This window comes from Mus caroli, unplaced genomic scaffold, assembly GCF_978045245.1.
Source record: "Mus caroli unplaced genomic scaffold, Mus_caroli_1 scaffold_16, whole genome shotgun sequence".
Classification (NCBI taxonomy): domain Eukaryota; kingdom Metazoa; phylum Chordata; class Mammalia; order Rodentia; family Muridae; genus Mus; species Mus caroli.
Window position 1 is genome coordinate 91,575,809 of NW_028227271.1, and position 26,086 is coordinate 91,601,894.

At 43.2% G+C, this 26,086-nt stretch overlaps 1 protein-coding gene across 3 annotated transcripts in view; it reads right to left on the bottom strand.

Annotated features, from left to right (window-relative positions):
- Drosha (drosha ribonuclease III) overlaps positions 1-26,086 on the bottom strand; it is a 105,171-nt gene that overhangs the window by 34,997 nt on the left and 44,088 nt on the right. For 2 of the 3 annotated variants that reach the window (XM_021182952.2, XM_085831385.1), the window contains 7 exons: positions 19,227-19,396; positions 16,187-16,311; positions 14,677-14,776; positions 12,818-12,925; positions 8,297-8,404; positions 7,812-7,950; positions 7,450-7,510 (listed from right to left, as the gene is read on the bottom strand). In XM_021182952.2, coding sequence (XP_021038611.1) covers positions 7,450-7,510; positions 7,812-7,950; positions 8,297-8,404; positions 12,818-12,925; positions 14,677-14,776; positions 16,187-16,311; positions 19,227-19,396 — 811 coding nt within the window. The remainder of the gene's footprint in view (positions 1-7,449; positions 7,511-7,811; positions 7,951-8,296; positions 8,405-12,817; positions 12,926-14,676; positions 14,777-16,186; positions 16,312-19,226; positions 19,397-26,086) is intronic. The other variant, XM_021182954.3, reaches the window with a different exon arrangement.

Genomic DNA, 26,086 nt, shown 5'->3' on the forward strand with positions numbered 1-26,086 from the left:
TTTTATAAATTTTCACAGACACAGAGACTTTGTCTAGTATTTTAATTACGAGAAACTTGATTTTAACAAACTTCAGTTTGTTAAAATCCATGCTCACAGTACTAAAATAGCTTGCTCAATAGTGAATTTACTATTCATTTTTAAAAATTACCCTGATCTGGCTTTAATTTTTTAATTTCTACATCATGACTAAACTAGCGATAAGTCATAAACCCCAAAATGGGGACTAATTCCACTCTAGCTACTATCATGCAGGTCAGTTCCTAACCCAACAGTTCATCTACAAAATGGACTAAGAGTGGCAGTTTGCATGAGAACAGCCCCCACAGGCTTGCAGATTTGAACACTTGGTCCCCAGGCCATGGAACTGTTTGGAAAGGATTAGGAGGACATGGGCTTTGAGTATCTCTCTGCCACTAACTCCTGTGCCACGCTCCCTGGCTGCCATGCTCCCACCAAGATGGCCCCCCTCTAGAATGGTGACCCTCATATCTAACTCTTTCTTTTATAAGATGCCTTCTGTCAGTGTTCTGTCACAGCAGTATAACAAGCTCAGAGTAAGGTACCGGTGCTCACAGCAGCAGCAAACCTCCTGTCCCTTTCACCATTTCTGCTTTAAGCACCTTCGTTAACAATAAAGCAAGATCCAGGGTGAGACGTCTGCCAAGTAGTAAACACTGTTGTGAGAACTGAACTAGCATGCGTACGAGATTGAGATTATCTGTCACATTTACACCTCCAAATCCAGGGGTGAACACACATTTTTCACACAGTCTCAAGCAGTGACTGGTAGGGTAAATCTATAGGGACCTTGAAAGTCAGGGAACCGCCTTCCCACCTCAGCAACTTCTCCCACTCTATGAGCTGGATTTGAGGGAATGAGAGAAGAGGACACAGCCATCAGATCTTAGGCTTGCTGGACTAGCATGGTCGTGTGGACAATGCTGCAGAGAGTAACAGAGGAAGATACTGACCTTTGGCTTCCACACACACACACACAGGCACAAAGGCATGTGCATCTGTACACATACCTACACATATACCACACACACACACACACACACACACACACACACACACACAGAGCAACTATTGTAAGCCGTAACTTTTTTGTCTTAATACTTATTTACTGAAGTGTCTGTGAAAAGAGTTGGCTACAAGATGAAAGGGGAAGAACAGAGCAGGAACACAGACTTTGAAACCCTCACTGTTGAATAAAGAAAATTAGCAGCCGGGCGTGGTGGTGCATGCCTTTAATCCCAGCACTCAGGAGGCAGAGGCAGGCGGATTTCTGAGTTCGAGGCCAGCCTGGTCTATAGAGTGAGTTCCAGGACAGCCAGGGCTACACAGAGAAACCCTGTCTCAAAAAACCAAAAAAGAAAGAAAGAAAGAAAGAAAGAAAGAAAGAAAGAAAGAAAGAAAGGAAGGAAGGAAGGAAGGAAGGAAGGAAGGAAGGAAGAAAGAAAGAAAGAAAGAAAGAAAGAAAGAAAGAAAGAAAGAAAGAAAGAAAGAAAGAAAGAAAGAAAGAAAGAAAGAAAGAGAAAATTAGCTCTGCTGCATGATCAGAATACGCAAAATAACAAGACAATGGATCACCGGCAGGGCTTCACAAGGCCACCTGGGTGCACTGGAAGCCAATATAAAATGACCGTTACCAACATGTGAGGAAGAAAGAATGCCCGGCAACTCAGACAGCCTGTGGCTCTCCTCATGAGGAAGACATGTCTGCAAACATGGTCCAGGGCCAGCTCACTAGAGCTGCGGCTGGCAGGGGGCCCGCTCAGCCTCTGCTCAGTTGGTAGAAGCTTTGGAGCAGACAACAGCTAAGACTGAAAAGTAAGGCTCAGAGGTAGCAAGTTGTCTAACACAACAGCAGCTCCAGGGCGAACAGGCAGAATGCTGAATGTAGCCGGCCACTCATATGGTACTGCAGGGTGGGCGCAGGGGGTAGAGGCACCAGAAGCAGTCTGGGAAGAATTCAGTGGACCAACGTGCTGGCTTGGTCCTCCCTTCTGCTCCCCTTGATCAGCACTAGAAACATTCTCTCCCCAACCTCTAGCTCGAGATCTAAGCATCAACTCTTACTCTTGGGAAGTGTGCTTCAAAGATAAGCAGACGCTTCCAAGAAGCAGAGACAACTGCATCCCATTTCTAACAGCAACTAAGAAACAAGCAAAGGAGAGGGCAAATAGTTTAAAGTCAACTCAATTATTCAAGTGCACAGTACAAAACTGACCTATCATCCCGAAACAACTGCCTGCCCTATCCTGAGCCCCTTGGCGGCGGTTTGCACAGTTCACTTTTGATCTTCACTAAAGCACTTATCAGAGCCTCTCCTATATAATTCAGGTTTCTAGCATCCTCATCCTACCCTAGGCAATCATGCCTCCCGAGGACTGGGGGTTTTGTGGTACTTGGCTTTGGATCCCCTAAAATACCTGCAAACTGCCTCAGCCTAAAAGGCCCTGGATAAAGGTCTGCTGAATTAAATTTGTACGAAGCGTCTTAAGTCGGGCTTCTGTGGCCAAACAGCTCAGAGGCACAGGCAACAGTCAAGCAGCAGACCCTGCAGCAAGGCCAGGGGGCTCTTTCGGATCAGACACTTGAGGTCAACTCTACATCCACAAAGCCCACAAATCCACGGTAGAAGTCAGAGAATAAGAGAAGCTATTAGTGCTGTCTGCGGTACCACGATTCTGCCTGCATCCTCCGGGCGGCTGCTGTACTCCGCCATCTTAGATCTTAGATCTAACTGCTTTTGCTCCCTCAGTTTTAGATTCTACCTGCTGTCTACTCTGAAGCTTCAAGAAATGACGTATTTCTAAGATTTCAACCTTTTTGTTCCACCTACACCGCCTCTCCTTTTCTGTCCTTCTCCCCTCCCCTCTCGTTCACAGCAGCACACATTCAAGCTCACACTCCTACACACTCTCTAGCAACGGAAGCCAGAGTGTTATGAATACCAGGCATGCACTCCCAGACAGTCACGTCCACACAGAAGGAAGAGGAGGAAGGGAGAGAGGAAGAGGAAAATGTGGAAGACAAGAGCAAGAGTCCTCCTGAACAAAGATGGACTGTACATACAGACAACAGGGGTGGGTGTCATGTGCTTTGTTAGGAACTGTGCAGGCTTCCTTGTGTTAAGAACTGGTCGTCAGGAGCTAGAGAGATGGCTAGTGGCTAACAGCACTGGATGTTCTTTAAGAGGGCCTGGGTTCAATTTCAGCACCCACATGCTGGCTCATTACAGTCTATAACTCGAATTTCAGGAGATTTGACACTCTTCTGGTCTCTATAGGGACCAGCCACATACTTGGTGCACAGACATGCTTTCAGGCAAAACACGCACATAAAATAAAAATTACCAACAAACAAAACCAAAACTGGTCATCTCAGGCCAGTGGATGGCTCAGCAAGAAAAGGCACTAAGTGTCAAGCTTGAACTGGACAACACCACTGGATACCTGGACCCATGTAGTGGAAGGCAAGAACCCGTTCCCTGCTGGCTGTACTCTAACGTCCACACGCAGCACACTATGTGTGTCCTAGTCCCCTAAATGAAAATGTATTAAAAATATAAAAACCCGGTCATCTGGAGCCTATGACATAGGGTAAAACAGAACCAGGGCCATTTTATCTCCCTGCGTGTGACTAGGTACCTCTGAACTAGTTCTTCTATCATCTCAGAAAGAATGCCACAATTGGACACAGACAACATTTCAAACTAGAATTTTAAAGTTCTGCACTGCTTTTCTTTGTACCTCCCGTTGTTTGTTTGTTTGTTTTTCAAGACAGGTTGTTTTGTTTTTTGTTTTTTGTTTTTTTCCCTAGCCCTGGCTGTCTTGGAACTTGCTCTATAGAACAGGCTGGTCCTGAACTCACAGATCAGCCTGCCTCTGCCTCCAAATTAAAGGTGTATTAAATGTGGGATTAAAGGTATATGCCACCATTGCTCAGTTTTCCATTATACCTCTGAACTGAAGAGGAACAAGAAAAATAGATGGAACTAGGACAACATCAAATGGAAGAAATGTGAGTCAAGACAGAAGGAGAACTGGCACATGGGCAAGCATCTAAATTACAAACCTAGCGTCACGATTCCCGACCCCAGCAGTTCTCGTTAGCTTCATCTGTCAGCCTGAACAGAGCAGAGCCTCCACCTAAGAAGTCTGGGCTGAGGGACTGTCCAGACCAGATCAACTGGAGACCATGTCTATGAAGGAACGTCTTGATTGTTAAGTGACGTCAGATGGCCCAGCCCACTGGAGGCAGCCCTGTCCCTGGGCAGACAGTTGTGAGCTGTGTAAGAAAGTTAACTAAATAGGAATCAGTGTGTGAGTGAGCCAACAAGCACTGTTCTTCCACAGTTTCTACTTCAAGTCCCTGATAGACTCCTGCCCCGCCTTCCTTCAATAAGGGACTTGAAAGCTGATACTAATCCTGTCCTCCCCTAAATTGCTTTCCGTCAGACTGTTATTACTATTTTTATTATTATTTTAATCACAGCATCAGAGGTAAAAATAGAACACAAAACTTTTCAAGCAATCGTCTCAGTGCTCCCAACATGTCTTGGGTTTGGGAACATTGGCCTTTTGGGCTGAGCTGCTCAAAGTGATGCAGTGGATGCAGTATCCCGCATGTTTAACAGATTCAGACGCTGAAATGGTCTTAGATGTGTCTGGTCCCAAGCAGTTCAAATAAGGCATCACCACGCTGTATGAAGTAAGACAGAAAGCAAAGCAGTGGAAGGAGGCAGCCTCTGAAGCTACTAGTGCCTTAGCTGTCATCTCCCTACTCAACTAGAACCTGGTCAGAGGGAGTCACAGCCAAGACCAGTAAACATTGCCACCTCCCATTCTAAAAGGGAGCGTCGCTCAAGCAATGTTCTCAAAGGGCTTTTAAAATACAATCTGCTCTACTTTACACACCAGTAACTCTCCCAACAGCAACCACAGTGTCTCACTGGCCAATGAGACAGCAGTCCTACTATTTATTCAGTTTACAGGGTACGTACCACATACCTGGCAAGAAGCAAGCTGAGAGGAGGGGTCACTGTGGCTTACAGTTTAAAACAGATACCGTACATCACTATGTAGAAGGCGTGCCATCAGGAGTGTGGTAGCCTGTCCAGTGGCTCCATCAGGGAGTACTGATGGACAAGAAGTGGGCTATAAGGCTTATTTAGTGTCTCATTTGCTCTAGTAAAGAGCCACTTCTTAAAGGTTCAACAATTTTCCAAACAGTGCCACTAGCTGGGGACCAACTGCTCAAACACTCAAACCTATGAAGGACATTTCACCCTGCAGCCAAAACATGATGTAGATCTCATATAGATTCAGCCCACTTCCTTCCCAGAAAGGACTCAAAGCCAAACAAAAATGAAGATGTTACTAAAGATATTGTGGTGGTTTGAATATGCTTGGCCCAGAGAGTGGCGCTATGTGGAGGTGCGGCCTTGTGGGAGGAAGTGTGTCACTGTGGGCGTGGGCTTTAAGATCCTCTTCTTAGCTGCTTGCAAGCCAGTCTTCCAGCTGGAACTCTCTGCTCCTCAAGCCCCATGCCTACCTGGATGCTGCCATGCTCCCGCCTTGGTGACAATGGACTGAACCTCTGAACCTGTAAGCCAGCCCCAATTAAATGTTGTCCTTATAAGAGTTGATTTGGTCATGGTGTCTGTTCACAGCAATGAAACCCTAAGACATATTTTTTGTTTTATCAAGAAATAAGGGAAAAAAAAAATCAACCAATGGCCAATATCGTTACAAAAAAAATTATATATATACATATATATACATATATATATAATATATCATGGGAAAGAAAAAAAGCTATCAACCAGTATCTCAAAACTTCCTACAAAGCTATCAATCAAGACAGTGTGGCACTGGCAGAGGGTAGACCCACCCACATTCACAGAAGTGAGCCTTTAAAACAATACTCATATCCTTAACAGGGCACCAGGAGACTCCTCAATGAATGCTGTTGGAACAACTAGACACCACGAACAATACAGTGCGGGTGGTCTCTACATCACACAACATCCAAAGTAACTCAGAACGGATTAAAAAATCTACACAAATTATGTAACACTGTAAAAACTACACAAGAAACAAAAGTGTGCGCACATGCATGTGCGCACACACACACATACTATGAGTACATACACAATATTACTACTACTCACACACACCAAAATTTTACACTTAGGAATAGTTTTCTTGGCATAAGCCCAAAATTACAATCAATAAAACTAATAAATCAGAATTCATTAAGATTTGTTTGTCTCAAAGGATATCAGGAGATTAAAAGGCAATCTTTAGAACAAGGAAAGATTTTGTAAATCATGTATTTGATAAGCGTCTCATCTAGAATGTAAAAAAAGTTGATTTAAATTATTAATTAAAAAAACTAAAGATGTGAGACAGCTATGAACTAATATTTTTCCAAACATCCAGTAAGTACAGGCATCAGTACTGAACATCATGACACATCAGGGAAATAATGAAGAACTACATCCAACTAGGATGGCTAGGGTCTGAAAGAGGCAGATGCATCAATACAGACAATTACATAAAAACCCCAGACAAGGCTGGGGCTGGGGCTCAGTGGAAACGTAGACTGCCGTGAAAACACAAGGACCTGAACTCAAATCTCCAGCATCCACGTGAGCAGTCAGGCACAGCTGTGCAGGCCTGCGCCTCACCCAGGGGGATCCCAGAGCTCAGTGTCAGTCAGCCTAGCAAAAGGACAGGCTTTTGGTTTGGCTAGAGAGCCCATCTTAGTACAATAAGGTAGAAAGCAATAGAGAAAGAGCACACACACACACTATGTATACAGGCACTATACTAAACCACACACACACAACACACACACGCACTTACACAAACCAAATTTTTAAATTAAAATGTTTTTAAGAGACATAGGAATACTTATACACTGCTATTGTGAAGTTTTAAAGAAAGTTCCTTAAAAGATAAAACAGTTACCATATGACCTCAAAATTCCATTCCTGGATAAATATCAAGAAAAGTCAAAGCATATGTCCACAAGCCCAACAACCACTGAGTGAATAAACAAAATGTGTTAGATTTCACACCATGGCATATTATTTAGCAAGAGAAGAAATAAGGGATATCTGTTACACACAAATCTTATGCCAAGAGAAGTGAGGTGCAGAAGACACGGAGTGCAGCGCTGCTCACAGACTGTGCGGAAAGGTGTTAGCGAAGAGGTGACGGTTGTTTAGGGCTGGGGAGCCTGAGAGCTACCAGGACTACTCGTGGGCATAGGGTATTGGATTTAATATGAAGAAAATGCCCTGAAATTAGACACCTACAGTTCAAGAATTTCACGAATATACTCTCCAAACCATCTGAAGTCTACACTTGAAGTGAGTAAATTGCAAAATATGTACATTACTTCTCATAAGTCTGCTTTTTAAAAATTTACCTTGAAGGAGTTGGATCATCTTGGCCAAGGCGAGACATGATATTTATCAGAGTATTAATTCCTATTTAAAAAAAAAAACACAAACATATAAATAAATAATTTAAGAGCAATCTTAGAAAATCATATGATATATAGAAAGGAATTCTTCTTACCCCAATTGGACTTTATTTAAAATATGTGACAGAAGTAAGAACATTTTCTAAAATATGTGTCCACGCCCAAAGTGACTGTTACCCAGGATGCATGAGGCACAGAGCGAGGGGGTCACAGAGCCACCAGGAATCAGCCCAAGGATGGGTGGCTCTGGGCCTTAGGAAGCAGCACAGAGCAGACAGTAGTGTTTTACTGTCACCCAAACACACCTTTTTTCCGCATGTGCATGTGATGAACTTTTCTGTCTCCATATTTGGGTTGTCGAATTCCACAGTTAGACAAAGAATTCCTGGCATGGTCAGGATTCATTCCAAAATTTAAATGGTGACTCGGATGAGTCATGGCCAGCTAGAGTTGTAACAAAACAAGCTCAGTTTAAAAACTCAGCCCCGAGACTCATGATACTCCACACCAAACACAACACTGCAGGCAAGCCTCGCCGCTCATGATACTCCATACCAACCACGGCGGGCAAGCCTCTCGGCTCCTCCTTCAGAATGAAATCTGCAGAACTGGGCTGCAAGAGTTTCTAGAACAATCCCAAACCCCACCTGTTCCAGGGAGGATTCCATCCAGGCCAAGGCAGGGAGCACAGGGAGGGTCGGTGCTTTCTCAGTGCCCCATTTGTACTGTGCAGGGTGAGCTCGGCCAGCCTCACTGTGGGCTCAGAGGGATCTATAACAGCACTGCTTACCTGGAGCAGACAACGGTCTTGGAAAGTGTATCCAATCAACTTGTCCAAGTGCATTAGGCATTGATGGTACCGGATGTGATGGGTCAGAACAGGCAGCATCATTGCATGCTGGGGGGAAAAATTCAGTATGTTTAACTCTATAAAAATTCATAGAAAACAGCATTTATTCTACAACAAGTAAGAACTATTTTCTCACCCAACTCCATCTCATAAAGTCCTGAAGCAGTTTACTGGCTATGTGGCAGCCTGCAGAACTGTCTGTCAGGGTGCTGCGCTACAGTTTCCAAGTGCCTGGCTCTTGTTCTACCACTCACTCACTCACTCACTCACTCACTCACTCACTGTTTGACTTGGGGCTACTTTATTCTGCCCTTTCCTCACCTCTAAAATGAGGATACCTACTATAGCTAAGCTCAGACAGTTAAATGAATAAAATGAAAGGGGAAAAGAAAATCATGCTTTTCCTCTCCTTTTGTGTGTGTGTGTGTGTGTGTGTGTGTGTGTGTGTGCAAGTGCTTGTGTGTAACTGTACTCAATGTGTGTGCATATGTGAAGTCCCAAGGTCACTTGGTCACTCTCTTCATTTCCCTGCAGGTTTCTCACTGAGCCTAGAGTTCACTGCTTTGGCTAGATCACCTGGCCAGTAAATCCCAAGGACCTGCTGGTCTCCCACCCATCTCCTGGGGTTACAGGAATATGTTTCCCCACTCAGCTTTTACATGGGTGCTGGGGACTTGAATTCAGGTCCTCACGCTTGTAGACTATTTTACCCACTAAGGCATCTCTCCAGCTTGCATTTGTTTGTTTATTTATTTATTTACTTACTAACTCACTTATTTCTTAAACCCAAGGCTTTGCTAAGGCTAACATCTAAGGCTAACTTGGAATTTGCTATGGTGAAGGATGGCACAATCTTCCTGCCTCAGGCTTCTAAGTGCTCGGATCACAGGCATCTCCTAAGGAATAGCTCTGGGTCTACAAATACTCAGCAAAACAGCCTCAAGTAGGCCTTTCAGTCCCTCCCTGTCTCTAATTCCAAAGGAATAAACTAAGACTCATTTGTACACTTTAGGGTCAAGATATTTTGAGCCTCAAATAAATAAAAAACTTTCTCCAGAAAGAAAATTCTATATATGCAAAACTTGTATGCAATTTTAATGTGTGCATAAACCAAGCCTTATCATTATCCTTCCAGACTATCTCAGTCACATGGTGTACAGTTGCTAGCCTGGGTCTAGCATTTTCTGATCAGCCACGGCAGGAGCGGATTGGGAAGTTAAGGCTCTGCTCCAATCCCTCTCCACCCTGCTGCAGAGTCCTTATCGGGAGATGATTTCACGAAAGGCGTGTCTTTTTCTTTTCTTTAATAATGATTCCCTGGAAGAGAATGAAGGCATCATTCTTATTCATCAGAAGCTGGAGGGCGGGCACAGCTCACAGGATGACTGACACGCGCTTTTCATTTTGGTCTCTGAAGTATTTTAAGCTCATATTATTAAAAATATACATGAAAATGGGTCTACTTGAAGCTACAGAAATCAGTCTTATCTTATTAACTTAAAGAGAAACACTAGTTCTGCCAGATAGGACTTAACCAACAGAAAGCCTTTCTCGCCAGGGCAATTCAGTCAGGTATCTACTGAGCACATACAAGTGCAAGGCCTCCCTGTATCTGTGGAAGGTTAAATAAAAAAAAAAAAGGTGAATGCACAGTTTTTGCACCACAGGCTTCCAAGAGACACACCATTATGATACATATTATCGGCATTTTGTCAATTTTACTTTTCTAAGTACAGTATTTTAAAAATATGACAGTTTGTTCACAAAACATGCAGCTAATAGAAATACCATTTCCAGCCACCTAAACTTCATGTAGCTTAAGAGAGCTGACGTGAACAGCTCAGGGTTAAAATACAATTATTAGCATCTTACATGCATGATGAATACATGTATTTATTTAAGAGAGAGAGAGAGACCCTTAGAAATCGTGTGAGAAAACAGTGATGTATGGTTTTCACATTTCAACTGACTATAAAAGCCAAGCTCCTGACACTCCCTCAACACCTAGACTGGCAGGCTAATGGCAGTTCAAGGATGCTGAAGAAAGGTCATTTGTTCCTTGGTAGGGGGTGAGGGTAGGGTGGGGTGGGGGGTGTGCTGTGCCACTAGAAGATGGCTCTATACTGTGGATGGGCCTGGTGCTGTTTGTATTTGATGCTCATTACATGCTCCCGGGAGGAACTGCAGACAAAGAGTACTCAGGTGAACCAATCCCCTAATGAATACAGCAACCAATCACTGGGCGAGTAGGCGGGACTTCCGGGTTGACCCAAGGAAGAGAAAAAGGAGGGAGGGTTAGAGGCCTTTTGGAATGGGGATAGCAGAAGGGCGAGATGTAACTACTAGAGTTTCCCGTATCATGGCGGATCCTCAGGATCGCCACCAGAGGAGTCAGAGTCAATAGGGTTTTCATTGCTGCGTCCAGAGACTGAGCTACCACTCTTTCTGAGCTAAGTTTCTGTGGTGGTTTTTTCTCATGGCAATTCGGCTGGGTTCCAGAGAGAAAGGTATGGCGCAAACCGTGGGTTTGTCTGATGTGGGCCACAAAGGCTGTGGGGATTTTGAAGTCTGGGGGCTGGCCTGGTAGCGACCCGTTAGTGGGAACCCAGCGAACTGGATGGAGAGATTCTGGAGTTCCGAGCCAGAGATTCTCCATGAGATAATAACAGGTCGGCCATTGCCCCCCAATGCATGGCCGGCCAACCCACCTGGGCAGAGTTGCCAGTGCCCCGCAGTAATGTAGGGGAGCTTGCTGGCCGAATTTTAATATTTCCCACAACAGCTCTACACACACATACACACACACACACGGGCTCTTCAAAAGTTTTGTTGGAAAATATACTTTAATGTTATCCAAAACTGTAAGTTTAAAAAAAAAAAAAAACACTGGCTCTGGAGCCAGAGGGATCTCACAGCTAAGAGCGCTCGCTCTTCTTCCAGAGGAGCTGAGTTCAGTTCGCAGCACACACACGTGGGCTCCAAACTATCTGTAACTCCACTGCAGGGAATCTGACATATTTCTGACCATCAAGAGCACCACACGTGCATGTAGTACACACGCACACATGCAGGCAGAGCACACCGACACATAAAATGTTTTGTTTTTTAAAGCCCCTTAAACTGAAGGTCTCAGAGATCTCTTCCAGCTTTGAGCATCAGCATCCCATGGTGCTGGAGGAATCCTAGGATCTCATGAATGTGAGGCAAGCATTCTACCAACTACACTGTTAACACCCAAACCCAAAGGTTCGTGGTTCTTAAATAATCAACTGTGCAGTGTCACTGAGACCAGCATTATTTTAGTAGCCTGCTCATCAGTCTGTTCATTATTTATGACAGCATCTTACAACAGTATGCTTGGTTCTGGAGAAATACTACCAACCAGAAAAATTACGTGATGACTTCAGATAGTCTGAGGGAGAATCAAAGCAGTAAAATCATCGCGTTTTAAAGAACTGACAGTCAGATATTGTCATGCTGGCCATGGAGGTGCACTGCATGGAATCCAAGAGAGGAAGCCGGTCAACCTACAAAACACCACGGCCGCTGCCTATCCCCAGCTATCCTCCAACTATCTCCAACTCCATCTTACTGCAAAATTAGTTTGGACTACTACTCAGAACATTAATTTTTTTTAACAATATTTTCAATAGATTACATAAAGACCACTGTTTAGTTAAATGGCAATGTGAATTTTTTTTAATTCATTATAACGAAATGAATACCTACACGTGCCTGAACTTTTTAAAATACATACTACCATTAAACAGACATGGAAGCTTGAAGTATTTTTTGTAAAAGGCTGAATGGAGCAAGCCGTCCTACCTGCCCAGTCTCTATGTTCGGTCCCCTCACTTCTCACCTACCAGAACCAATACCAACCATGACAAAGAATCAAGTAAAAGGCATGGAATGTGCCGCTGTGGTGTAGCATCAAACTCATGTGACTTTAACTACGAGACAGAACACAGTGCTTTCGAATGAGTCAGTGGCAAAAGGAGAAACATTTCTCTCGCTTACCCCAGGGAAAAGCACTGTGCTTATTAACACCATCAGTTCTCTGCAGTACATTTGGGTCCTAGATCCAGAAACTTCCTATCCATCTGGTGACTATCTGTATGGCTGCTGGGCTTCCTCACAAGTATCTATGCATGCACCGTGATGGGGAGACTTCTGAAGGCAGACTTGTCTTCACCTGAAGAGACTGACTTTAACATTGCACTTACGCTCCTCCCTACTTACTGCTCCTCCATACTACACTACCACACACAAACACACACACACACCAGAGCGTCAACACAGAAAATAAAGACAAAACCTAAACAGCTAAGAAGGAACCTGTGCTTGGTGTTTGAGTTCACATCAGAGTTATCCACAGAAACTTCTCAACTAGAGGAAAGCTCACTGCCAACGCCTGAAGAAGACATGTGGGTGTGACTGTTTTCAGAGAGGCATCATCACCTGACAGACATCAGAACGAATGCCAGTTTTCCAGAATCCTTGGCTACTCAGCTCCACGGTGACTTCTCGCCGCATCGTGTTCTTCTGCCGTATTTTCTGGAGTGCTTCCTGGAACAGAGCTCACTGTAAGTAACTCAGCATCTCGGAGCAATGCTAAGCCAGGCATCAAGCATGAGAAGATAAGAGTCCCTCAACACTTCCTTACATTCAGGGACTAAATCTTCTCTACGCAAAAGGACAGTATTTAACCTGAGGTGAAGGCCAGTATGTGAGACTCTGGGTACAAAGCAATCCTCCCTAATAACCCATGACAAACATTCTAGACTCCATCTTACTAGCCCAGCATGTCTAAACAAAATATGATTTACAAATGAGAAGCAATATATGGCTTGGATTCTGAAATCACCATGTAAAAAGTATATTTATATCCAGCCTTACATTAAGCATTTCCATTTAAGAAAGACAATCACTCAAGCTGATACCTACATGATTCTACAAGTTCCCTAAAGCCCTTACAGTCTTGCTACAGAGTACATTGTAGAAGGGGGATGGGGGGGCAAGCCAAGAAGGGTTCAATGGTGTGCACAATCAACTCACAAGGTTTTACAAGACGACTGCAAGTTAGACTGCAGCCTTAACTATAAAGTGACACTCGACTGGAAGACAGATGGAAAAGATGAGGACAAGGACCTCAGACTTCCCGGTGAGACACAATCAGAAATCATGTCTTCCTTTTTACTACCCTTCATGTATGTAACTGTACAAAAACATTGTATTTGGATGCATACAATTTATTCAAAGTCCAGAGTTCACAATGGAAGAGTGACTACCACCACCTCTACCACTGAGTTCCACTAGAGGCTACCTTCCAGGAGATGGGTAGTCAATGGCACAGAGCCACTAGATGGCACATTCCATTGTTGAGAAGTGCATTCAAGCAGCGTTGGCTTTACAGGGTACACAGCCAGCCTCTTGGCCTTAGAGCCTTCCTTTATAATGGTTCTGATTGGCTCAAGTCACAATGAGGGACAAAACCAGAATCCATATCTTTCCCCGGCTTCTTAGCCTTGTACAGTAGAATAAAACCTCACGGAGAAAGTCTGGGTTGACACTAAATTTATTCTTACTTGAAAACTGAGACAGAATTCTAGAATATAGAGTATGGGATGTGAGATGTCCACTTTACAAAGTAAGCTCACTGTTTGGCTAAAAGAATTATGGGAGGATGGTCTCTGACAACCATAATACCCAAAAATCTATGACCCAGTGTTGTGCAATGTAAGGTTAGGATAAAAGCTGATTTATAAACGTTAAGCTTTTTCTACTTCTATAGAAGGCATATTTAAACACCAGGGTAACGTGCTCAGCTTGCTGTAAGTGCTTAAGACTCTGGGTCAGTCACCAATACCAAAACAAACAACAGATACGTGATTTCTAAAGAGAGCAACTTACCAGGAAACCGGCCTTTTAAGGGTGAAAATGTCCTACAGTGGATGTCCCTACACCTCCTGAAAATACCAGCAACACCAACCAAACCCAGGGGTAAAAAAAAACAGGGGGTGGGGGTAGGGGTAGGGTGGGTATGAAGTTATAAGGAAGACCCGTCGAGAAGGATCTGGGAGCAGCTGGCGTGGAAGGACTAAGGTGGATGGGATCAAAACACTGTAGCCATGTATGAAAGTCTAGCACAAAGAATTTTCCTAGACTACTAAAAGATTTTTAAGAAGCAATCAATAATACAGGGAGGAGTAACCCTAATTATTTAAAATCTTACCCTAGAACTATAGAGTAACGCAACAATCTGAAAATGCCCCAACGTGCACCCTCATCAGTTGCCAAGGGGTGGGTTCAATACCGACCTCCCTCTGAGCCAGCTTCTGCTTGTCAGTTTGTTTGACTTTGGGACTGTTTGCTAGGAGGTGGCGAAGTTTCACATAGCTTTTCCATAATTTCTGATACCTAGGAAAAGGACAGAAAGTTATCTTAGACAAAGAGAAGATAAATCTACTGTGAATATCAAACCAATTATTCTACTAAGCCTGCTCAAACATACATCCCTTCCTTAGTGGCAGAAAACGCTCATCCTAAAGCAACCCAGAGTTGGAGAGTTCAGGAGCTGGGTGACCTGAGTCATCTGGAGCTTGAGGATTAAGTGACTGGTAACTTATTTGGATTAAAAATGAGGTTCAGACTAAAAGGATGAGTGTCTGGAAAAACAACTCCACAGAAGGCTCACAAAGCCACTTCAGTCACCAGACTCATGTTCCATTTCTCACTGCTACCTCTTTATAAGTGATGTGTTTATCTAAATTTAAAATATGTCTCTTGTGAAAAAAGAATCCCTTTTTAAAAATAGAGATGGTCGATTCAAGAGCACTCCGACAAAGAACCCCTTAGTGCTGTGGCTCAAGCCACTCAGGTGTATCCATTTGCCTGCTGGAGAGTGGGGAAGGCAAGGGTAGGTACCAGTTTGTTTAGCGATCTGGGGATGTAGAGACTACACAGCCCTTTATCAGTTCACGGTCCTGCCATGAGAGTCCACGAGAGCCTACTCACATTCTACTAACACTTTTCTGACAAGGAGAGCTTTGAAGACTTCCTGCCATGTTGAAACCACTCCTTTCCTGGCCTCTCTCCTTGGTCAACAGTTTTAGAGAAGGGAGGAAAGAAAGAAGTACTTACACAGGGCCTGGTTCACTGCTTCACACTTTTATCCAAAGAGGGAAAGAAAAGAATAACACCCTTTAGCCTCTTCTAATATATGACAGCCAGAACTGCAGTTAGGAATGGAAATCTCCCATGCCCTTCTCTCCCATTTAAATTAAGTCAGGAAATTGATTATTTGTCTAAAAAGTAGGAAATCCAAACACACCTGAAAGGTCCTATCTATCTCCATTCCCATATACCCTCATCGTTTCCCAGAAAGATATTAATGTGCCAGCTGGAAAAAGCTCACATCCACAAGGTAATATGGATTCTAAGGGTGGGAATACACAGCTCCTACATCCCACACAACCCTGGACTCCAGATGGGATCGTCCAAATACCCCATGCTAGAAACTCAGACAATGCTGCCTGCCATTCAGGGAGCTGAGCAAATTCAAAACAAAACGAAACAAGTAGATATTAATGATTCTAGGCAAAGGAAAAGCCCCCCAAAGTTTAAATCCACTCAGGACTCTCAGTGACGAGACTGTTGGGGACAACCTACTGGGTAACTTAGTGCAGTCACTGTGTAAAGAAACTCACTCTTCACAAACTACAAAACCTATTCTGTAATGAGGAAGAAGCCCGCTGAAGGTATCCCCTGGTAATTCAGCTGTTAGTAGAAGGTGAAACTGGCCAAGACAAACACCGAGAGATATCTTACTGTGGGTCTCCTGCATAACTCAACTGTGCGGGGCGGATCCCAAAGTGAACGATAATCGGGAAAGTGATCACTTCGGGGTTGAACTGTTCACGATCCAGCTGATCAATGCGGACAGAGCTCGGTTTCTAGGGAGAAAAGAACAGCGGATCATTCATTACCGACGGAAGGCCTGAGACACCCACTTTAACCTAAGTAAGGGATTAATCACATTTCTTTTCTCTAGGCAAGCCTTGTCTCCAAACAGAAAAACCCTTTAGCATAGAAAACCCTATTCTGTGCAAAAGCTGTAATGTCATCCCTGCAAACAAGTCTTCGCCACTTGGCATAATGAACAGTGATTTTTGTCTCATTTTATTTTGGCAGACTACACAGATACCTTTAAAAATTAAACTTTTCAAAGAACGCCTGGTCAGATACATCTTCCCCTAACATCTTACAGGGGCATGGGTTCCACCTCACAGAAGGACTCTGCAGGCTCAGTCTGTCAGAGCCTCATATTCAAATGACACTGATGCCTCTATGTATATTTTCCACTGTACTGTCCTGTACCTTTATAGTCCCTAATTCTCACTTAGATTAAGTGCTATGATGACACAACAAGGAACTGACTTTCACTCTTCCTTTTTAAGATTTATTTTATGTATATGAGTGTTCCATATGCATGCATGTATGAATACCATGTCAAAGCCTGGTGCCCTTCAAGGTCAAAGTGGACGGATTCCCTGGAATTGGAGGTAGGCTAGTTGCTCCAATTTAGCCTGCTCAACCAGCTGACAATTACAAAAACGAGGACAGGTTTGTATAAATTCATTCACGTTGTTAAAAAAAAAATCATGAAATGTTATAAAATGGATGTCATCTAAAAATAAAAAAATCTTACTACTAGCTTGAAAAAATTATCTTTGTTCTCAAAAAAAAATTAGACGATTTTAATTATAGGTAAGCTAAACATTAAATTACATGAATGCCCATTAGCAGCAGAAATGTGTCATTTAGGTCTAAAAATGATTTGTTCAGGCATATGCTGTTTTTTAAAAAACTGTGTAAGGAATGATGAGTTATTTCTGTGCCATTCGACTTACATCACTACAATCTACAGAAGCACTGAGGACCCAAGATCACTTGAGCCTCGCCATTCAAGACCAACCAGAGCACAGAAGCAAGATACCGTCAAAAGTCTCCCGGCAGCCATGTGTGATAGCACAGCATCTAATCCCAGCCTGGGAAGTGGGACAAGGTGGGTGAATCCAGAGTTGAAGGCCAGCCTGGGCTCATAGAACCTCATAGAACCTTGACTCAAAATACCAAAGTTAATTTTTAAAAATGAAAAAAATCATCTCTAAATTATGAGGACGATGGGGTAGGGAATGAAGTAAATTCTAGACTTCGGCCATAGCCTACAAATCTATCATTGCATCTCTCTCTAAGAATTTAAAGCCTTTTCACTAATGACCAAAGTGTTCTCAGGCAGAGGCAAAACTGTCAGGGAGGAACATTAATTATTTTAAGTCTGCAGCAAGAAAGTATTTAATGTGACCATAATGGCGGGGAAAACTCAATAAATTTCCCAATGTCCTTGCCACTAGGCAATCTTTCAAATGAGTCCTGTACAGAACGGAATGCAGAGCCATGCCTACTCTGCCCTGGGACATGTACACGTCTGAAGAGTACGGAGTGAAAAGCGCCTCTGTAACAATAAACTATCTGTGCATAAATAGTAAGAAAGTATAACTGACTTCATCATCACGTCCCTAAGCCAAACACCCATGCTCACTTTCCAATCTATTTCTGATCATTTTCCAACAGAAGCCTTTGACACTCACCAGTCAAGTTTCTTTCACTATCTACAAGCCATTCACCATCTCAAAGATATACATCAGACATGCCGATCGTCGGTACAGTTTCTCCATTTCTGTGAGTTTTCACTTTAGCATTTATGGCACACTGGTCTCTGCTTAAACTGAAGGTTTCAGTGTGTGGGCTGCTAACTAATGTCCATCACGGGCTCCTTGCATCACGGACAAGCTCTGCTGGCTGTGACTCACGCACCGCCTCATCAATATACCGGCTGCATTATGACTGGGTGACAGGTAAGTGACCACACGGATGCATGGAACAAACCAGGAAGAATCAGAAGCCCCTGGGACTTTTTCAACACTGTAACTTCCTGGGCCCACTGTCTGCAATGTCTGGGCTGAATCATCAGGAGAATTCTTAACTCCTTTCAAACGGCTTCTAACTATAGGATTTCAGGAAAGCTGAACCCCGCCATGGAGGCAAGCCCAGGATGACACACTCCCAAAGAGACCACTCCAGAGCATGACAAATGCTATCTCCATCAGCTGCTCTCTGACTTAGCTCTAAAGTGGCCAGAAGAAATGAAAATATATGTACCTTTTTAAAGGGAACAATTCATTGCCATATACAGACAGGGCTCTTATATTTTTTAAAAGATACTTTATTAATTTTGTGTTTAACAGTATAGCAGCAAAACTTTTTTTAACCTTTCTAGTTTTAAACAGTTTTGGATATGTACCGATCAAAAAATAATATCTATATGACAAATGACTAAAATAAATAAATAAATAAATAAGTACCATAGAATAATATCACAAAATGGGTAATAACAATTTACTTAACAAAAAATAATTGGTAAAATAATTTAAAATATAAATTTTCACTAGAAACTAAAATAAATATAAAACTAATTTCTTCCACTACCAAAGTGGCAAAGGTTTTTTGTTTTAAAGCTAGTACGAAAGAATGAGTATTCTCATATGACCCACAATCCTCCTGCAGAGAAATCTGCAATGCACATCAAAAGTCTTAAAGGTATATATATACATCTTCAGGCAGGTGAACAAAATATGCCCAAAGTGTAGTGTTTTCTTATTCACTAAGTATTTAAAGAACACTTACCCAAAGGACAAGAAGCTAGAATACTCAAAACATGCTATGTGCGGTTACTGTGTGTGTGAACCATCCAAACAAGGAAAGGAGGCTCACTCCCAGGCCAGGCTGTGCAGGCACCAGAACTCACCGTCCCAGGGTTGGTAACGATCATGCCTTTGCACTCTTCTGCGTATTTCTGCCACTCGAGCTCCTCCCACTGGAGCATGTTAGCAATCTCCTCCTCGGGCACCAGAGCCTTGCTGCAGCGGAGCAGGTAGAGAAGGATCTGGTGCATGGACAACACTTCTTTGCCTCCATCTTGGGTGAGAATTTGGAGAAGAACAAAGTCACTCAGTTAACAGCAAAGCATCAACTCACTTCGGGAAAACAAGACAACGGCTGTAGAAGAGCACATATAAAGAATAATTTAAAATTTGCACTGCTCAGCCAGGTGCCAAACACTATGAACACCGTTTGTCTGACTGACAAACGGTGCTCATATACCATCTCAGTTACTAAAATGGGAACAGCATTATAAATGATAAAGGCTTTATTTGAGAGGTATGAATACAAGAAAGGGTGTTTGCCTAAATAAATTTAAAGTAACCCAGCGTAAGAAACCACAGTTTATAATAAACAGAATCATGTTATGTCTAAATATTTTACCATTTTTTCTAGAGTAACAGATGAAAGCTTTTCAGAAGTGATGTTCCTGTCTTCAGGAAAGTCTAAGCTTTATGAGATATTTATAGATGTTTTCAATAAGACATTGTTGCATTATGATCTAATTTGGAGGTGCTAATGTGCTGCACCTGCTACGATGATCGGAGCTGACGAGCCTGCACTGATATTACAGGAGATCGCTACAGAGCTGGAACAGGGATAAAGTACCAACTGTCTGAGGTTTACCAGGATGGTGGATTAAAACCCACAAAAGGCGCAATTAAAAGCCGGCTCAGAAAAAGACAATCTGTACTTTAGAAACCAAAGACATGAGACTCATGTGTGCCAAGATGGAGGCGGCAGGTCTCTGCCTGCTCTCTGGATTCAGCTTCACGACCAACACGGCAACAGATCTTGTACCACTTTCCTCTGACTACCCAGAAAGCCAGGCATGATGGCACACGCCTGTCACCTCAGGGCTTAGGAGGCTAAGGCAAGGTGACTGTGAATTAAGGCCAACTTGTGCTACAAAGCAACACTTGGTGGGAAAAAAGTTATTTTAAGATAGTCTAGTCAGAGAAAGCATCTTTGAGGAGATAAAATAAAAAAAGGAGAAGATACATTCAGAGGTAGAGGTCTTCTCTAGCATGTGCAGTGCTCTGGCTTTCCCCCCAGCAGTGAAAGAAATAGTAAGAGTTCCACTCTGCGGCTACCTGGGTGTCTAAACTTCCTTTCCTGTTGATGTGGTAAAATACTCTGACAGCAGCAACTTAGGGGAGAGAGGGTTTATTTTAGCTCACAGTTCTACAGGTTACATTTCATCTTGGGAAAGTCAGAGCTGCAGGGACTTATACCGGTTACACATACGAGAGCCACAGGTGAGAGCAGAGAGAGAAGGAACTGCACGAACGCTCGCACTCGGACAATTGGCTCCTCCTTTACCCAGGTGATACTAGACCAGGTAAAGTTGACAGTGGAAACCACCCACCACAACAGAAAAGAGCATCTCAGTAGAGTGAGATAGGCATGTTTCCAGGGACTACAAGACCAAACTAAACAGGAGAGGATTAGAGAGGCAGGAGGGAGGTGGCAGAACCTGCAGAGCCTTACAGCACTCACTACGAGCTCAGTATTTTATTTTTAACCACTAGGTGCCAGACCCTGTACGTGGTGCCGTTTCAGTCATGCCCACTCCACAAGCCTTGGGATTCTGTTTTGGGCTGAATATGAGCACAAGAGCATGGTCCCTCAGAAGATGAGGCCTCCTTCCTGCTGCTTTTCCTCCTCTGCATCTCACCTGCACGGATGCTTGCTGCCTTTGAACACATAAGAAGTGATGAGAAAGCCAAGATTGGTGCTACATCCCTGTACTCTAGTTCTTCAGGTGCAGAGGCAGGAGGACCACTGCAAGTTTAAGGCTACTCTGATCTATAGGGAAAGACCCTGTCTCAAAAAAGAAAATGAGAGAGACAGAGAAACAGAGAGAGACACACACAGACCACAGTGGAAGGAGTGGGATGCTGTCTGACTTGGGATCTGGAAAAGTCTTCATATATTTATGAGGAGGGGAGAACAGAACGGGGATGGGAGCAAATATAAACAGAGGCAGCTCTAAACAGCAACAGGATCTCTGCATGCAGTTAGGCCTGGCTGACTCCGAGGAACTTCAAATACAGAGAGATGGATGAGAAGTATCTAATTTAAAGTGAAAAAGCTAAAAAGAGCTACTGGCAGAGGGAAAGACTTAAGTCTACACACCATCTGTCTCTCAAAAACCTCAAGTTCTAGGCTAAATGAGTGGGTATAGGTATTGCCCAATTTAGGAGGAGGAATATCTGCAAGATAGAAACAAGGCCAGCAAATGCTTATCAAGAAGCCCACGACACAGCCTCCAGTTCAGGTTACAAGAAATCTGGCTGGTTAGAAGGTAGTGAGTTTTATAGCGGCATAGAAACTGGACATAATTAAACATGTAAACACAAAATATACATCAGGTACAAAGCTGCTGCTGCTGCTAACAGACAATAAATCCATGCTAGGAGTCTGCTGACGGCAGCTACCAGTGGAAAAGATAAAATTCAGGACAGACAAGCTGATATGAAGGATGTTCAGAAGTGGGCTGAGGCTCTGCTCCACATTTGGTTCCCAGATGAGATCGTCATGGAAGTACTAGAAGAGGCAGACAGAACCAGAGAGTCCTGTACCAGCCTATAGGGCACAAGCTATATCCCTCACACCCGCCTCACAAAGAGACAGCATAATAAATAGCCATGGAATGACTTTCTGAAGCGGATTAATCATATGGCCACTTGCCCTCATACTGCCACGGACTTACCAGTGTTAATGAATTGGCTCTTTGCGTTTGTCTGTTTTGCTACATGTTTATGTTGGCGATTTATGGAATTATGTCACTGAAGGCAACAAAGTAATTTTTATCTCGTTGGCTAGAATAAATAGGGCACGATACAAACGAGAAATTAGAGCGGGTAAGCTAAGGTTAGCAGGAATTCTGCCAGATCTGGGCTTGGAACCGTGACAACGGCTCATTATTCGGGAAGAAGTAGAGTTTGTGTTTCAGGGAATGAATCCGGACAGTCATTAATGAACTGACAGACTTTATAAACTGTCTCTTAGAGACCCGGCTCCCTCGCTTTATACTGCTTGGTTATTTATTGGCTATATGGGAGAGAGGGACAATTTGTTAGGAAATCTGTGTTAAATGTATGGCTGCCCGAGCAAGTATTCGTCAATTATCTAACAAACAATTCCCCTTTCTTTACACTAGCATTAACTATATACTACATCTTCCACATAATCCCACCAAGATGACTTGGAATAATTTTATTTGCTAAAGTTGGTATTCACAACAAGGATTTCTTAATTTCAAACTACACAATTATAATTAGGAGCTGAAGATGGCTCAGCAGTTGGCAGCACTTGCAGAGGCAGACATCATCCCACTCCTTCCACTGTCTTGGACCCCACAGTTCTTCTAGATTAAACTCAGCACATCTTCAAGTTCATAAGCCAAATAGTAGTGAACTCATCCTTGGTTCCTGGTGAATCTCCTCAGAGTGGCAGTTACTGCTCAAGAGTTCGAGGTCTCCTTCATTCCTGCTTGTTCTGTATGGAGGCACATGCAGTATAGCCGAATACTTGCTTTACAGGACTCATATGTCCATAGATAACCCCAGGTCAGAAGGATCCAATGTCCTCATCTGGCCAAGTCCTATATCAATTGAAGTTCCCCCACTCCCAATACACTTGCTCCCTAGAAATGCTGAAAACTCTTGACAGCCATACAGGACAACTGCTCCCGATAAGGCAATTTCCAAAACTCATTTGCTAGACCGACTATCTCAGGACTTCCCAGCTCACTCGGATGAGGATGCAGGCTCTCCTCTCCAGTTACCTCCTGTCCCGATCAGTTACGGTTAGAAGAAAAGCTTACCCTGGGTCTATCTAGCTCCTCCCAGTTCTTTTGAAACTAGAGGGGAGAACAGGAGGAGAGAGGAACAAATGAAAGGAGATTCCTATAATCTAATGCAGCAACCGCCGTCCGTTTGACTTCTGGTGAACAGGCATGCACTGAACAGCACCTAGTTTACCCTATCAAGCCGGGGTTTGTGCATGTATGAAAGGCAACTGCAACGGAAATCTTCAAATTAGAAAAAATGGAGACAAAATATGATTGATAAAACTTTAACATTCAATCCAGTATTATAATACGCTGATATTAACAGACAGCAAGTCAGGCGTGCTGGTGCATGCCTCTGATCCCAAAACTAGGGGAGCAAAGGTGGAGAGTTATGTCGGGGCATGGGGAGAAGTAAGTTTGAGGCCACCCTGGTCTACATGAGAGTTCCATGCTAGCCTGAGCAAAAAAAAAAACAAGTAATAAATGAAAAGCGTTTTATAAAAATCTAAGTAGAATAAAAAGTCCACAAAATATTGGCAACTCCCCAGCCTCTGAGAAACTCAAAAAGTGCACGCACACTGACAAGGGCACTGTCTTTGTGAATGAGATGGACGAAACTGGGAAGCATGCATAGCAATGGTCCATCAGCAGGTAACTTTTTCAAAAGAATATTTTCACAAGAATTCTTGGCCAGAAGTACCAAATGGTGTGTACTTTTCAAGAGGTAATCTGGCCACTTCTTATTTAAAATGTGTATGCTCTGTTAACAAAGCAACACTATTCATAGAATTCTATCTTTAGAAGCACACAAATGCAAATGGACAAATGCACAGGACTATAGCTGAAGTCCTCTATAAACTGGGCACAACAGGAAACCCTCAAACTTCATCACTTGAACCATTGCCCAAAAAGTCAACAGCCATCTACATTACAGAATCCTCTTCTTCGTCAGCATTAAAAATGACACAGAACATTTACACAGAAAAGTGTCTCAAGCATTTTGGAGGAAAAAAGGCAAGGTATGTAGCATGCTTGATATAATGTCATTTGAAGAGCAAAGCAAAATGCACCTCACACATAGTAAAGCGCGAGCAGAGGAGTGCGCTCAGTGTTCAGTGTACACTCTCAGGCACTGTCGGTGCACAGTAGTCAAGGGCACATCTCAGGCACTGTTTGTGCACACTAGCCAAGGGCAGATGACAAAGGCCCTCCAATACTGTGAAGAAATGTCTTTAATAAATGGTAATAGCTGGAACAACAATATGAACTAACCAGTACCCCCAGAGCTCGTGTCTCTAGCTGTATATGCATCACTGGGAAGAAAGGCCCCTTGGTATTGCAAACTTTATATGCCCCAGTACAGAGGAATGCCAGGGTCAAGAAGTGGGAGTGGGTGGGTAGGGGGGCAGGGCTGGGGTAGGGTATAGGGAACTTTTGGGATAGCATTTGAAATGTATATAAAGAAAATATCTAATTAAAAAAAAGGAAAAAATAAATGGTATGTGGTAACTGATATCTACACTGAAAAAAAATAAAGAGGTTTGGCCTATACTTATATATCTTATATACTTACTATATCAATTATTAAAAACTATTAATCTAAAATAAAGCCACTATAGCCATGAGAGAAAAACAAAAATGTAAGCCGGAGCTCAGCCTTAAGATTAGGAGTTTACACAACTCATGAAGAACCACTCAGAAAGTGTGGACAGACAACAGCTCACATAGACAGGCAAACGGACCTGTGCCTACAACCCCAACAACTCAGGAAACTTAAGCAGAACGATTAACAGGGAAACTGAGGCAGAACTAACAAAAGTTAAAGACCAGCCTGGTCTACACAGCGAGTTCTCCGCCAGCCTGGACTACAGTGTGACAACTGTCTCAAAAGAGGAAACAAAGCGGGGCTGGGGAGATGCTTGGCAGACAGGCACAAAAGCTTCAAGACCTAAGTTCCACAAGGTCACAGAAGAGAATCAGCTCCTGAGATGTACCCTGTAAGTGCACACATGTGCTGTGATGCATGCGAAAGACAGACACACAGACAGACAGACAGACAGACACACACACACACACACACACACTTTAAAAAGTGAAAATAAGCCGGGCATGGTGTGGAAAGAAGTGGAAGGTGTGAAGAGAGTGAGGGCACAAATGATGGCGAGAATGTGAACTACACACTACTGCTGGCACAATAACTTCTGAGAACTGAACAAAATATAAACCTAATACAAAATACCTATGTATAGCTCAGAAGCTATGTAGGCAAAAGACTCGGGTCTTCTGTCTCCAAAACATTCTGAACAAAAGAGAATACAGAATTCCAGTTTCTATAGTTCAAAAACAGGCAGACCTAGTACATGGACTTGCAGGCCAGTGCAGCGGTCTCTATGAAGGTTCTGGGCAGCGAACGGCAGGTAGACCCAGAGCAGCTTCTCGGACCCTGGCAGGCTTGATCTGGGTACTGAAGCAGAGTCACACACAGCTCCTTCAGAAACATGCACTGAGTACTATACTTAGGACAAGTGTATCAACTGTGTCACAGTTTGGGTAAAGCTTTATTCTAGAAAAATGAGGTATAGTCTAAAGTCCTATCACCCCAAACACACCCAATCTGATGTGCTCTTGGAAACTAAACAGGGTTGGATCCACTCAGAACACGGATGACCCAGTCAGACCACAGATGGGAGAAAAAGGAAAGACAAACAAAAAAAAAAGATTTGGTGATACATGTCCATAATCTTAAGAGGCTGAGGCAAAGGGATAAGAGTTTTGAGGCCAGCCCGGGCTACGTAGTGATTTATGAGGCAACCTGGGCTACAAAATAAGAGTGTCTTTTAAAAGTATTTAAAAATAAATAAACAAAACTAAGCTTGGGCAATAACAAAACTGTTTGACAGGCACCTTCAAGAACAACTAAAACATTA